At 26.5% G+C, this 13,629-nt stretch overlaps 1 protein-coding gene across 3 annotated transcripts; it reads left to right on the plus strand.

The window, feature by feature from the left end:
- Window positions 1-2,455: 2,455 nt before the first annotated feature.
- LOC105201130 (venom protease) lies at window positions 2,456-13,123 on the plus strand. Of its 3 annotated transcripts, none has more exons than XM_026132877.2 (7): window positions 2,456-2,588; window positions 6,359-6,444; window positions 8,913-9,248; window positions 9,701-10,003; window positions 10,617-10,718; window positions 11,934-12,085; window positions 12,601-13,123. In XM_026132877.2, exons 2-7 carry the CDS (start codon window positions 6,378-6,380, stop codon window positions 12,766-12,768), a joined length of 1,128 nt encoding a protein of 375 aa, XP_025988662.1. In that variant the 5' UTR covers window positions 2,456-2,588; window positions 6,359-6,377; the 3' UTR covers window positions 12,769-13,123. The 3 variants fall into 3 exon arrangements, with proteins under 3 accessions (XP_025988662.1, XP_011167330.1, XP_025988660.1); XM_011169028.3 differs by having other exon boundaries at window positions 2,468-2,623; XM_026132875.2 differs by having other exon boundaries at window positions 2,492-2,623; window positions 6,364-6,444.
- The last annotated feature ends 506 nt before the right edge of the window (window positions 13,124-13,629 follow it).

Consider the following 13,629-nt stretch of genomic DNA (forward strand, 5'->3'; position numbering starts at 1 on the left):
GGAACGGAAAATTTTTCTCTTTTGATTAATAACAAGAAAGATGTGTTCTAAATGAAAACCTAAAATTAATTCGTCCGTTTAATTGTGGATAACATTCTGCAGGTTTTATCAACCATCGTAAGGGCAATAGACGTAACTACTGATGGTGGATAAGTAGAGCAGGCAATTATATGCTGTGCAATCTTACGTTATATAATATAACAAATAATTTACTAATTGTAATGTTTTAACATTGCAATTAGTAAGCTATTATAATTTATATTAATTTTGATATTATAATAGGTCATAATTATCTGAAAAATTAGTTGATAAAACCTGCGAATGAATGTGCATTTGCATGATTTTATAAATATAAATTTGTGAATAAAGAATAAGAAATAGCGTCATGCGACAATGCAGTTGCTACGACGAGAGCAATGAATATTTTATTATACTATTTATTTAAAATGTATACGATTGGATTTCTCATTTCGATTAGCAATAAGATATGCGAACTATATAAATACGTACCAAATTTGACTCGATTCAAATTTTAATGTCTATGATTTGAATCCGAACTATTCAAACTTTCGAATTTAAGAATTTTGAACGCGAATCGCATATTGACAATCTTATAAAATTATATTTAAAGTGACTTTATATTATATATTAATATATTATTTATTTTATATGGAAGTCTTTTATTTCTTACGTATTAAAATTTAACCTAACAATAATTATTAATTAAATTATTAATTATTAATTAAAGTTATGTTTGAATTTAATTTAGTTCAATTTAAATTTGAACAAAAAAATAAAATTCGATCGGATTTAGTGTCAGAAACTTTAATTTGCATCTCTTTTGGCAACGAACATTTTATTAATTTTATTGTTCTACTATTTATTTAGAGGCGTGCAAAAAGAATTGCCTGCCCGCGTGCAAATATTTCACCTCTAAAAATGTGCATTTATTTAAATGTATAAGTATATTTATTTAAATATTGAAGTTATATAATAATTTTTTTTATAAATGTTGGCAATGTGTACAAATACATTTCATTATTTTTATTATTCTACTATTTATTTATCAGATTATTATTTTATGATTTTATCTTTTTTGAATAACGTTGACCGGCAATGCCGATGTTATCCATGAATGGTTGTAAAAATTATCGAGAATTTAATACGGATCAGATATAAGATTATCGAAAAGTGAATGAGTATCTTCTACCATTCCATTGCATATCTAAATATGCATTAAATAAATTGCTTATAAAAATATTTTTGTAACGATAATGTAACGTTGGTTTGAGCGAAATGTTCCTTGATGATTATCAAAGTTTAAATACGAAGTAAATACGCGTTATTATATTATCCTTCTATACAACAGATGCGGAATATCACGACGATCGCTCTTTTATTATCAGTATAATCATCATATACGCGGAATTGTACACATTACATAAGACTAACATTGATATATTTGACATATTCTTTAGCTCGATCTTTTCCAGTTTAACACGTTTGCCCTACAAAAATTTGATTTTTTTAAATATTTAAATGTCAAATTTGTTTGAGATATATGGATTACATATTTTTACATGTTGATAGTTGCAATGAAAAATGTATTTAAATAGTTATGTCATACTTATTGAAAATGTCAATAATGTAAGCAAAAAGAAGTGCTGTAGAATTTCTTACTGCAATATTCCTTTCATGCTCTTTTAAAATATGTAAGTATTTATAGTTAGGAAGCTGTGAATTCGATTTATAAATAAATAAGTACAATATGCCGTACAAGAAATGACAATATTAAAACCTAAATCTTATTAATAATATAATTTTTTGGAACATTGAAGTAAAGTTTATCAAGAAATTAAAAAACTCTAATAATATTATCTATAATCTTGATATTGTAATTTCAATTATTTCTTTGCAACTAAGAACTTCGAATTTACATTTCCTTAAAATTAAATAAAATTCTATTTCAATTGATTTAAAGCATTTTCTTACCTATTTGAAGTAATTCTTATCTACTATCTACTTGAAGTAAATAATTCTTATCTATTATCGAAGCCTATTGAATTAATAAAAAAATAATAAAAAAGGCAAGTAAGAGTCTGGTAAAGTCTATTGAATTATTATTGATTGAGTTGCTGTTGAATTCTATTTAATTTTAGATTACTTATAATATTTAAAAAATATATTGTGTTTTTTTTTTCTTTCTTCTCATATATCCACGAACTATTTAATATTAAAATATTTATATGGAAGCGAAGGCCATCACATTATTTGGATCAGTTTATATTGGAATATACGGACGCTTTCTTTGACCTTTAGCAATCGACCTGCAAACACTCGTTTCAACAGTTTTTGGATAGCTCGCATAACTATATTTGCATGACTAAATATGCGGAAGAATCTCTCGTCTGAACACGCATACAATTAAATCCCAGTTCTGGACTTCGATTGCTTCCCCGTCCTTTATAAAGTGAATGCGTCGGAGCGGAGCAATTCAGTAATCCGCGAACGGTGTTCATCGTTAAGACTCTCGCTGATCTCGTCGGTCGCCTGTGTCTTTCGAGTCTTCTTTTTCGTAAAAATTCCCGGTGTGTGAACACGCAAATAACGCAATAATTATTTAGTGAGTAACAATAAAGTTAATTTACTAACTTATATCTTGGGAGTTGAAAGAAATTGAGATTTATGCAGTTTTGATAAATGAAATCTGTGATGGCACAATTTTTTGCCAGTTATCAATAATTGGATAATAGTTTTTTATTAATTATATTATATTATTAATTTTATTATTAATTTTATTAATTTTATTATATTATTAATTTTTCGTAATTTTATTGCCACAAGTGGAATAGAAATTGTCTTCGTATCTCTGCATTAGCAAGATATCCGAAGACATTGAAATTACAGTTTCAGTCTGTTTCAATTTCTATTCTAACAGTGATATGAAGTGCGAATTATGTGTTGTGAGAGTGTGTGCTAATATATTTACTAAAGATCGTAGTTTTCTCGAAAACTGCTGATGTCTGCGTATATGAAAAAGAAGCTAAGTTGGAAATAGAAATAGCTCCTGATCGATCCGTATGACACGATCATCTACGCTTATAAGTTTTGCGATATTATTAATAATCACATTTGCACAATTGCAACAAAAAAAAATTTGTTGAAAGACTACAATATTTAATTCATGCTACTACATATTGAGTCGGTTTAATAAATTCGAAGTTAAAAAATTTGAATGGTTGACATGAATAAATTATGCCTTTTTATGTGTAACTAAATAATTGTAGAAGCAATTTAAAGTTAATTTATTGTTTTGTATATAAAATATTTTAGGTTTTTAGTAAATTTTTTTGTAGTGTATTAAATATATTTATTTCTTCAGTTGACACTAAGAGTCTCTGATTTATTAAAAGATTTCTTTATTGCAACTTTTTTAACAAGTTTGCTTTATGAATTAAAAAAAATTTTTTTTTAATTAAAAAATGTTAAATATTCAAGAAATATAAATTTCAACGTATATTTTTTTGTGTAGTAATCCTATATCAATATTTTAAATTTAAATTTAACCTTTTAAGATAGTAGAAAATCAAGTTTTATTTCGGTGAATCTGTAACTCTTAAAATACAGATAAAACTTATTTCTTCCAATATTTTAACAATTATATTAACAATTATTTAACAATTATATTAAATGAGCAATATTATTAATTTATATTTTTGTAGGCACATTTCACAGAGTTAAGTAAATTATCAATTTTATATCCTTCAGCCTGCTACACATATATTCTTAGCGTGATGTCATTTTTATTGAATTTAGAGCAATTTTATCAATGTCAAGTACATGCGGTCAGAATATAGTTCATAACTAACGTACGTAATTAACTTTGACCATGAAACGGAATCATCGGGGAATCCTATAACAATGTAGTCACGCTAGGTTGCAAATGCTTACTGTATTATAATCATTCAGAATGATTAACTTGTACATCCGTTCAACGTCGAGATCATCCAAGCAGAACTCATTTTCACGCCCATTATACGACGGTGAAGCATTGAAATCTCCATAAATGTTACGGTTTATTAAATGTTCTTGCAATTTTTTTTGTCTTCCTTTATATACATGTTATTTTAAAGTATCTATAACTCTAAAATACAAGCTAAAGTTGCTTTTATTATTTTAATAGTATAAATTATTACTATACAATTATATTTAATAAACAACATTTATAATGATATGCACAAATTTATAAAATATAATAAAAATATTTATTAAGTAAAGTATCCTTTGTAAAAAATTTATATACATTTTCTTTGACAAAATATTTTGTAATTTGTTAATGAAATAGATAAAAAAAAAACGGTTTTAATAAATTAAATTCGAAAAACGCTAAACAAATAGCAAAGTTTTATTCTTAAAGTTTATTTGGTATTAATTGAAGAAAAAATTTAATGTGAAATTTAAAATTTTGTGCAAAAATATGTAACACTGATAAAATTTTTATAGAGAAAAAGCACGCCAATTATATTTCTAATTATTTATTTGCAATTTAACAATACTTATAAACAACTAAACGTAATACCAAATTAATTGAATTTAATTATATTGAGTTAATGTAGAAACTTATAAATTATATTTATATTATAAATCTGCGTTTTATATTCTGCGATATTGACAGTTTTCGATTTTATAATTTGTATTTTTTTTGCATTAAGCACTCAAAAAGCACGCAAAAATGCTACGAAATACGCGTTGCTGTGCTAAGTGTTCAATTACTACTATTACATCTACATTGACGTCAATATACAGTCTATCTTTGTCTATCCTCGTATAATTTGATTCTACCTGCCACTCAACTCTCTTAAAGGAGTAACTCCTCAAAATGATCAAATACATATTTTGCAATTTTTTATCATTTTAAATCTTTTCTAAAATATAGCAGAGGGAGATACTTTATAAGCACCCTATGTTACAAAATATTATTACGCTTTCACTTATTATATGCTAACCATTTCTAATTTCTTTTAAATATTAATTTATATATATTTATTAAATTTAATTATAAAGCACATAAACATTGTAAATAGTTACGAACACTTTTAGTTGTATATCTTACATCTTCACATTTTGCTGAATGAACTAATACATTGAAACACTGCTTATTAGTTATCTAATCTTTCACATTAGTACACTGAAAAAATGTTTTAAATGAAAAAATACATTTTCTTAAAACCATATATTTTGATGCACGCACTTGTTTGTTCTATTTAAGTAAAAATATTTACTTTTAATTGTATACATATATAAAATAGACATACTACCTTAAGTATATAATTTTATAAATATAATTTTGTATTATTACATTTTTTACATTTAAATAATGAGTTTATAAATAAGCTAATAATATTATTAAACTTAATTAAATTATTTCTTAGTTAAAACATTTGAATATAAAATTATCTTGATAGAAATAATCTAACGGTAAATATTTTCTAGAACTGCAAAAAAATATTTGGTTAGAAAGTATTCCTTTATTTTATTTTTATGAATATTTTAATTTAAAAAATGTTTAAACTTGACTGAAAATAACTAAGCTAGGATTCACCATAAGTAAATAATCTTTTTGTGTTGAATAAAATTGTTTTGGTTTAAGATATTTTTTCTTTCAGTGTAGGAAGATATAATAAAAAGTATAAAATTTGATATAAAATATATTATATCTTAAAAACATTAAATTATAATCATCAAAGAAATAAAAATAATTGTATTTTGATAAGACAACATCTATGTCTAAACACGTCATACAGATATTTTGTAGAACTACGGATCAGGGGAATCACACATTTTAAAGTCAAACATCGATAGCAAACATGTTTCTATGTGAAAAACACACTCGTCATATTTCGAAATAAGATTTACATAAATAATTAAGAAAAACTGCGTCCAAACGTACGCAAGATATTCTTCCGTATCGTGATTACGGAAAAATGATTAAGAAATTATACATAACAGTAACTTATATTAAAACATTACAAAGTAACATGAGACAACTTATCGACTATCTATTGCATAAATTAGATGTAAATCCTATGTGATTACATCTACGTAATATATTAGCGGCACTCAATTTCACATCTTATTAAAAGTGATTTATTTTTGTTACATTTTCCGCAAACACAAATATTAATTAATCCAAAAAAAATTACAGGAATGGAATTATATCGCATTAGTTCTTTAATTGATACATATATAAAACGTGTTTTTTATCCGTTTAATGATTCAATTGTTGAATCTTTAAAATACGTATAATTTATTCATAAATATTTCCGTCAACATTGGAATAATACATTTGCATTTTTAGGATAGACAAGTGATTCACAATGTGGACTGTCATATTAGTATTCATCGGTTTGCTGTGCGCATTGATACCGTCGACGCATTCTCAAGGTATGCTTTTTATCATCTTTTCGAAACCACAGATTCCATTACAATCTCGTCAGAAGCTTCGTTTAGATTTTTCTTAAAGGGGAATCCATTACGTCAAAATGTCATTAAAAAAAAGTGCGCTCAGCTTTATAAATATGCACTTTCAGTATACCTATATATAATCCTTTTGCGCGCTTTCTTAATCTTTGGAATGTTTAAAACATTTATAGTATTGCTAAATACACATTACGATAGAACAAGATGCACAAATAAACTAATTTTTTCAAGTTACGAAACTTATATAATACTGATATTATCTGTGATAATTATAATCAATGATAATGCCTCAATTGTCATAGAATGATATCTTTTCGACTAAACAGGATCAATTTATCACATAATGAAACTTTTCTTGTCTCATATATGTAATGAGATATGTAATGAGACTATTACTAACGAGAAAATTACGGCATTAACATATAGAACTGTCCGACAACACTACCAAGGCCGAATCCTTCAAATCAAGAAAACGAGTTTTAAGTATGTAGTCTGGCCATTGGTGAAGGTCGGTCTTTACGACATTCTATGTGTCGTGTTCGCAGAGAGAGATTTTATGTTCCTGAGAAAAAACTATGTCACCATAAGTAAAGAGAATCGGGATTACTACCGATTAATTTGCATGCGATCGTAGTTAACATGATGACGTAAATGACACCAATGTGTCGAAAGATAAACGTTGAAAATTTCAATAAAAAAATCATTCGTGTCATACATTGGAAAAAGAATAACTTGTAGGAAACTAAGTTTCAATTAAATATAAAAATGTAATAGAAAGTTTTTATTAATTGATTATAATATTAAAAATTAGCTAATAAAATAATACGGTAAATTATAAACTGTAATTTTAAACGTCAATATTTTAAATTTTATTATATTATTATTATATTACTTAATTAGTAATAAACTATTAAAATTTTTTGTTTGTGTTTTTAAACATACTTGATTAAGATGGAAATAGTTTGTTGTGCATTATAAATACAATAACAATGATTATTTACATAGAAAAACAAATATTATTATAACTTTTTTTTCAAAATTAATTAATTATTCTAACCGCATGTAGCATAATTTAATTAATAAAAGAATTTACGGTGGTGGTCGCAACTTTCTTAGAACTGTTTCATAAAGCAATTACTAAGAAGAAAAAATTGTTACGATTTAAGAAAAATTATTCTGTTTCATTTTAATGAAGATCGTATGCATTCACGAATATTTAATGCATAATATTTATTGCGTAATATGATTTATCATAAATAATTGTATGCGGTGTTTCGTTATAATCGTTACTCTAGCGTATAACTTTTAACAACAAATCTTCGTATTCTTGTAATTATCGTATTTTCTACTGAGATTTTTTGCGAAGATAAATTCGCTTATCATGCTCGTTTATCAAAGACGTGGAAGATAATTATTGAAGTGTTTAATAAAAACGATTACAACAAACTTTCTTTGAATATTTATCATTTTATAGAAGAATTTAATTTACATTTAATTTTTTGAGAATGCTTGCTAATATCATATGTTAATATAAATTATTAGTTTAAAAATCGTTTTTAAAAATTGTTATTAAAGTAATATTGGTATTTATAATAACAATTAAATAAAGTGATTACTGGAATTCATTACTTTAAATATTATAATTCGTATAACTCTGATACAATAACTGCGAAATTTAACTAAGAAATCAAGTATTATTGACAAAAGGTGTTTGCGAGCTTGATAAAAAGCGAATAATAAAAGCACAGATAATGGTGAAAATCATCATTAATGTATATTATTTAAGTTAATATTATTCAATCAAAATATTATTCAATTACATTTTTCTGCACAAAATTGCTTGCTTTCGAAGTTTCAATTAATCTCTAATTAAAATATATTTCTACTGAAATGTCTTAAGATGTATTATACTTTATTCTAAAATTTTACTTTATATTATTTATTTATTCTTAATCCATTTGCCTTGCGGCTTAGAATTGTTTCTGGTTATATTCACTTTTTTACATTACGTAATCTTCTAAGAAAATCAAGTTACCAAATTAAATTGAATTTAAATTACATCATATTAATATTTATTTTATATATTTTTGAGGTAAAATTTAATTTTATAATGACTGTAAAATGAGTCTAAGAGCATTGGAACAAATAAGATAAAATGGTCAATTTTATTTGAAAATGAAAATTATTTCTAATAAATATAATTAGTATTGATGTTCCTAAAAATGTTTGTTTTTAAGCAGCAGATTTACATCAAAGAAGTCATTTTTACAAGACATAACAAATTAATAAGCTCACAATTATGAGCAAAGATTCTTGAAACACCGACCATGTATTTTAATAAAAATGAAAAGGGAACGAAAATTATTTTGACATATTTCGAAAAGATTTATTAGACGCGTTATTAAAATTTCTTTGAATTCGAATTTTGACAGGTGCATGCCAAAATCCGCAGGGACAACTTGGTATTTGCGTCAATATCAGAGAGTGTCCGTTGTTGTTCAATCTCCTGAAAGAGAACAGTGGAGATCCACAAGTAGGCAATTTTCTCCGTGCTTCCGTTTGCGGCTATCAAGGTAGGGATCCCATGGTTTGCTGTCCATCCAGTAACAATGGAGGAAATACAGGCGGCACGGACAACGGCTTGGAAGGCGATCGAGGTCGTAAAGAAATCGCGAACACACCATACGGTCCTTTGTACCCGCCTGACTGTGGACTCAGTAATGCAACGCATTTTCGCAGAATCGTCAATGGCGAGCCAGCCTTGTTAGGTACAAATGCTTTTTGCATTATGGGGGAGTATTTGATGTTTCTCGATTGCTAGTCAAATAATCATCTTGGAATTCTGATGTTTTTTCCAAGAAAAATTTATCTCAATTTATTGCAGAAAGTCCAATGCGCTTTCTTGTTTTTAAAACACTTTGCAAAAGTATTTTTTTTCTGTTCTGTATTTTTTCTTTGTAAAAATGTTAAAACGTTTTTTCGCATTACAAACAATTAGAGGTAAAGGCTTTTATCAATAAATTAATCTTGAGAAATGTAAATAAAATATACTCTATATTTTATTTCCAACATATTTTGATAGAATTTTAAAAATCAAAGTTTAATAATTAAAATATTGGTATTAATTTATTTATAGAAACAATGATAAAATTGGCTTATTATTAGATCCCAACACTTGATCGTTGCAACTGCCGATAGTAACAGTCAATTAACTTTACAGGGACCTGGCCTTGGGTCACCGCTCTCGGATACAGAAACTCGAAAAATCCAAATGTTCCGAAATGGCTTTGTGGCGGCGTCTTGATTTCCAGTCGACATGTGCTTACTGCCGCACATTGCGTTTATGGACGCGAGGATTTATACAAAGTACGCGTCGGTGACTTGGATCTCAACAACGATTACGACGGAGCAACCCCGTTTGAGGACTTCATCGAAAGGAAGACAGTGCATCCCCAGTATAATTCCAAGACTTTCACGAACGACATTGCAGTTCTGAAAATGTCCAGCGAAGTACGATTTACGTGTAAGCTCCTTTCTTTGGTTCTATTTTGTCTTCATAATTACATAATTGTTTTTATAAAGGAATAAGAAACCAAAATTTCCTCAAGAATTTAGCAAAATCGCGATATAAAAAAATCTCTAAATGACAAAATTTGATTGGCGCAAGTTTATGAAGTAAAAATTAATAAAAATACAATTAATAAAATAATACTAGTAAAAAATAAAATACACATAAATAACAATTTCTTAAAATTTCTTAGAGATCGCGATCATTAATTTTCTTCATCAATCTTTTGTAGTACGCTATTTTTATTTTTTTCTAATTGTGAATTTTAATGGATGTGTTATCACTTTGTGTCGGGAAAAATTAAAAAATAAAAATTACAAGAGAAAATTATGGATTTTTCTTTTATTTATAAATAAAGCTGTAATTACATTATATAACTTCTCAGAGCTTAGTTTTTATTTTTTACAAACCTATAAGATACATTATAATAGATTTTAAAAAATTATATATGTTAATATGGTAATCTTTAAATCTTTAGATATATTACTTTAGGATATTATTTTCCGGATAATTTTTCGGATTTTTCTTGTCGCAAAATTATAAGTTGATTTGCTTTGTGAACTTTCAGCATTGGTGCGTCCTATTTGTCTTCCAGTGGATGATTATACCAGATCTAAAAATTTAGAAAATACCTATCCTATGATCGCCGGATGGGGATCTGTTTATTTCCGTAAGTAATGTATGGCTTAGGCTTTTGGTTAATATTGTATGTAACGCACATTGGATATTCATTAATAATATACATATAACATATAAATATGTTATACAAAACACAACATAATTTATTATTTATCTATAATGTTTGTTGAAGAAACTAATTCTAAAGATTTAATTCCTATTCGTAATATCTAATTTCATCCATTGCGCAAAGCCTTAAATTACGTGGGTTGTTTGATAAGTTTCGAGCTTATAATAGTAAAATACTTATATTTTTGGGATAAAAGCAAATGGAAAATCGGTTTTATTTTTCAATACAGTTTCCTTGTAGCTCGATACACTTTGTGCATCTTTTCTAATCTTTTCATTCCATCAGTAAAGTAGTTTTGGTCAAATCCTGCAAAATACTCATTTACGGCAATAATTACTTCATTATTGGTCGTGAATTTTTTCCTTCCAGCTTCATATTTAACAACAAAAAAATCTCAGGGAATTTGATCAGGCAAAGAGAGGAGGTAAAAAATCAATTTGAAGCGTAATGTCTAATTGTGTTGTGTCGAATGCGTTTTTGATCCAATGTTAGCCAACAGCATTCATCACGCGATTAGCTTTCTCATATTCAAATCTTCATGTAATACTTTGAACGCGCATAGAAGATGTGCCTGCAGCATCTGTAACTTCTTTAATCTTCAGTATTCAATCATTCACGTTTGATGTATTTTGTCGATTATTTCCTCAGTCATTGCAGTTTTTAAGCAACCCGGACACTCATTATTAAACACATTTATGTAATCTTACGTTTAAATTCGGCAAATTTTAACTAATGGAAATAAAGGAGTAGAGTCACCATCCAACAGAATCCAACTCGGTTTCACTATTCGTTGGGATTTTTCTTTTAAATTTAACACAAAACGACATTCAATTTCTTGTATCGTTGAAAAAAATACTAACACGTGTTCTACAATTTGACTGTCAAAATAAAGTTAATCGTATATGAAAATTTGATAGTAGAAAAAATTAGAAAAGGGAATAAGAAAGCTGTATTAAAAAGATGCATTTTATACTTTACAACAGTTTCTGACCTGTAATGTTATTTTTATATTCAGACTCTTAAAACTTATCAAATTTAACTTACGTAAGTTATGTCTAATTATTTAATTTGATCATAAATATCTCTTTTACTCTAAAAAATAGAGTTTTGCTACATATTGTTATTTTTATGTTTCAGATGGACCATCGAGCAGCCGACTTATGCAGATACAAATTCCTGTACGTACGCAAGAAGAATGTAAATATGCATATCGAAACTTTCCTACAACAGTGATTGACGACCGCGTTTTATGCGCTGGATATACTCAAGGTGGAAAAGACGCATGTCAGGTGAGAAAAAGAAAATAATTAAATTATAAAAATAAAAAATAAATTAAAATTATTCGGCGCGCAGTTTATTGAATAGAAAAGTATATCAAGTAAAATCACATAAACAATACAAGCACGGAGATCTAGCTGCGACCATAGAAGGCGTTCTTGTTTGAGTTTTGTTATTACAGTAATGGTCAAATATCTTTTTATTTTAATTAAAATTAATCAACGAAGTTAATAAAGTTTGCTCTCTTTTTTAAATAGTTTAATAAACAAGAACTATTAAATTATCATAAAAAGTCTTGATTTATGCGCACATACACAATATATTTGAACTAATTGATCATGTTTTTATTATTTATTAATTTAATGATGTATTAATGACATACAACAAAAAACCGAATTCATAATAAGTACAATGCAATTGTTACCAAGACTAAGATTTAAACAGAAAACATAATTTTTAACAATTTGCTACATAAATATATATGTTTTATTAATACGTTTTATTTATGATGCAAAATGATTTTCAGGGTGACAGTGGTGGACCACTAATGAATGCTATTAATCCTCAAAATCAAAAAACGTTTTACGTTATTGGAGTAGTATCATATGGTTACAAATGCGCTGAGCCAGGTTTTCCAGGTGTATATTCGAAGGTTTCATCTTTCCTAGACTTCATCACGAGTCAATTGGTATAGATAATTTTTTCACAAAAAAGTTGAAACTTTATAATAATATTTTATATGAATTCTGAAAATTATATGTTTTTATTAAAGCATGAACAGTCTTGTTTTTTGTTTTATAAACTACATTGTTATAATATTCATTCACTATTCGCGTGAAGTGATAAAATACATTTTATCAACTATTCAATAAGATACAAGTAGGAATTTTTTAAATTAATCAAGTAAAATTTTTTTATAAATCAAAAACACGCTTGTTATCTTTTAAATTAATTGTTACGTCAATTTATACCAAAAAGTATATAACTGTATAATAACATGAACAATGAAATCAATAAAAAATTGATTAATTCAATCGAAATAAAAATAATTAATTTATACCGAAAATTAAGTATATTACAATAGACTTTTATCTAGCATTACAATAGTATATGTATAGATGTGTGCAAGCGCGTGTGTATGTGTGTAAATACAATATAAGATCACAATATTACATAAAACACAATACAAATTGATTGTTTCATGATTCATGATTTTTGATCGTTAAAAAATTTATTCCGTTAGCAAATTGGCACAAATAATAAATGACGAATATAAATCTAACGAATATGCTTATATTATTTATAAAGTTCATCAATAACAGTATTTTCGGACTTCTTCCCAATTTTACTTTCAGATAGACTTTGTCAACATATAATATAATATTTGTATAAAGTTCCATTTATAATTATAAATGTTTTTAGCGGATGTTTTTAAATGTTTATAACTGATTCTTAAAAATTTAATAATGTTTGCAACAATATATAAAGCTAAATAACTATATTATATGAGATTTATTTTATCTGCGTCAGTGTAATAAACGCAGGTTACTGTAAA

The sequence above is a fragment of the Solenopsis invicta genome, chromosome 1 (assembly GCF_016802725.1).
Source record: "Solenopsis invicta isolate M01_SB chromosome 1, UNIL_Sinv_3.0, whole genome shotgun sequence".
Classification (NCBI taxonomy): domain Eukaryota; kingdom Metazoa; phylum Arthropoda; class Insecta; order Hymenoptera; family Formicidae; genus Solenopsis; species Solenopsis invicta.

Bases quoted from the DNA above. Each gene is read 5' to 3' on its own strand.
- LOC105201130 (XM_026132877.2), top strand. From the start codon at position 6,378: ATGTGGACTGTCATATTAGTATTCATCGGTTTGCTGTGCGCATTGATA. The intron at 9,249-9,700 runs GTACAAATGCTT...TTAACTTTACAG, and splicing joins TGGCGAGCCAGCCTTGTTAG to GGACCTGGCCTTGGGTCACC. The intron at 12,086-12,600 runs GTGAGAAAAAGA...AATGATTTTCAG, and splicing joins GTGGAAAAGACGCATGTCAG to GGTGACAGTGGTGGACCACT.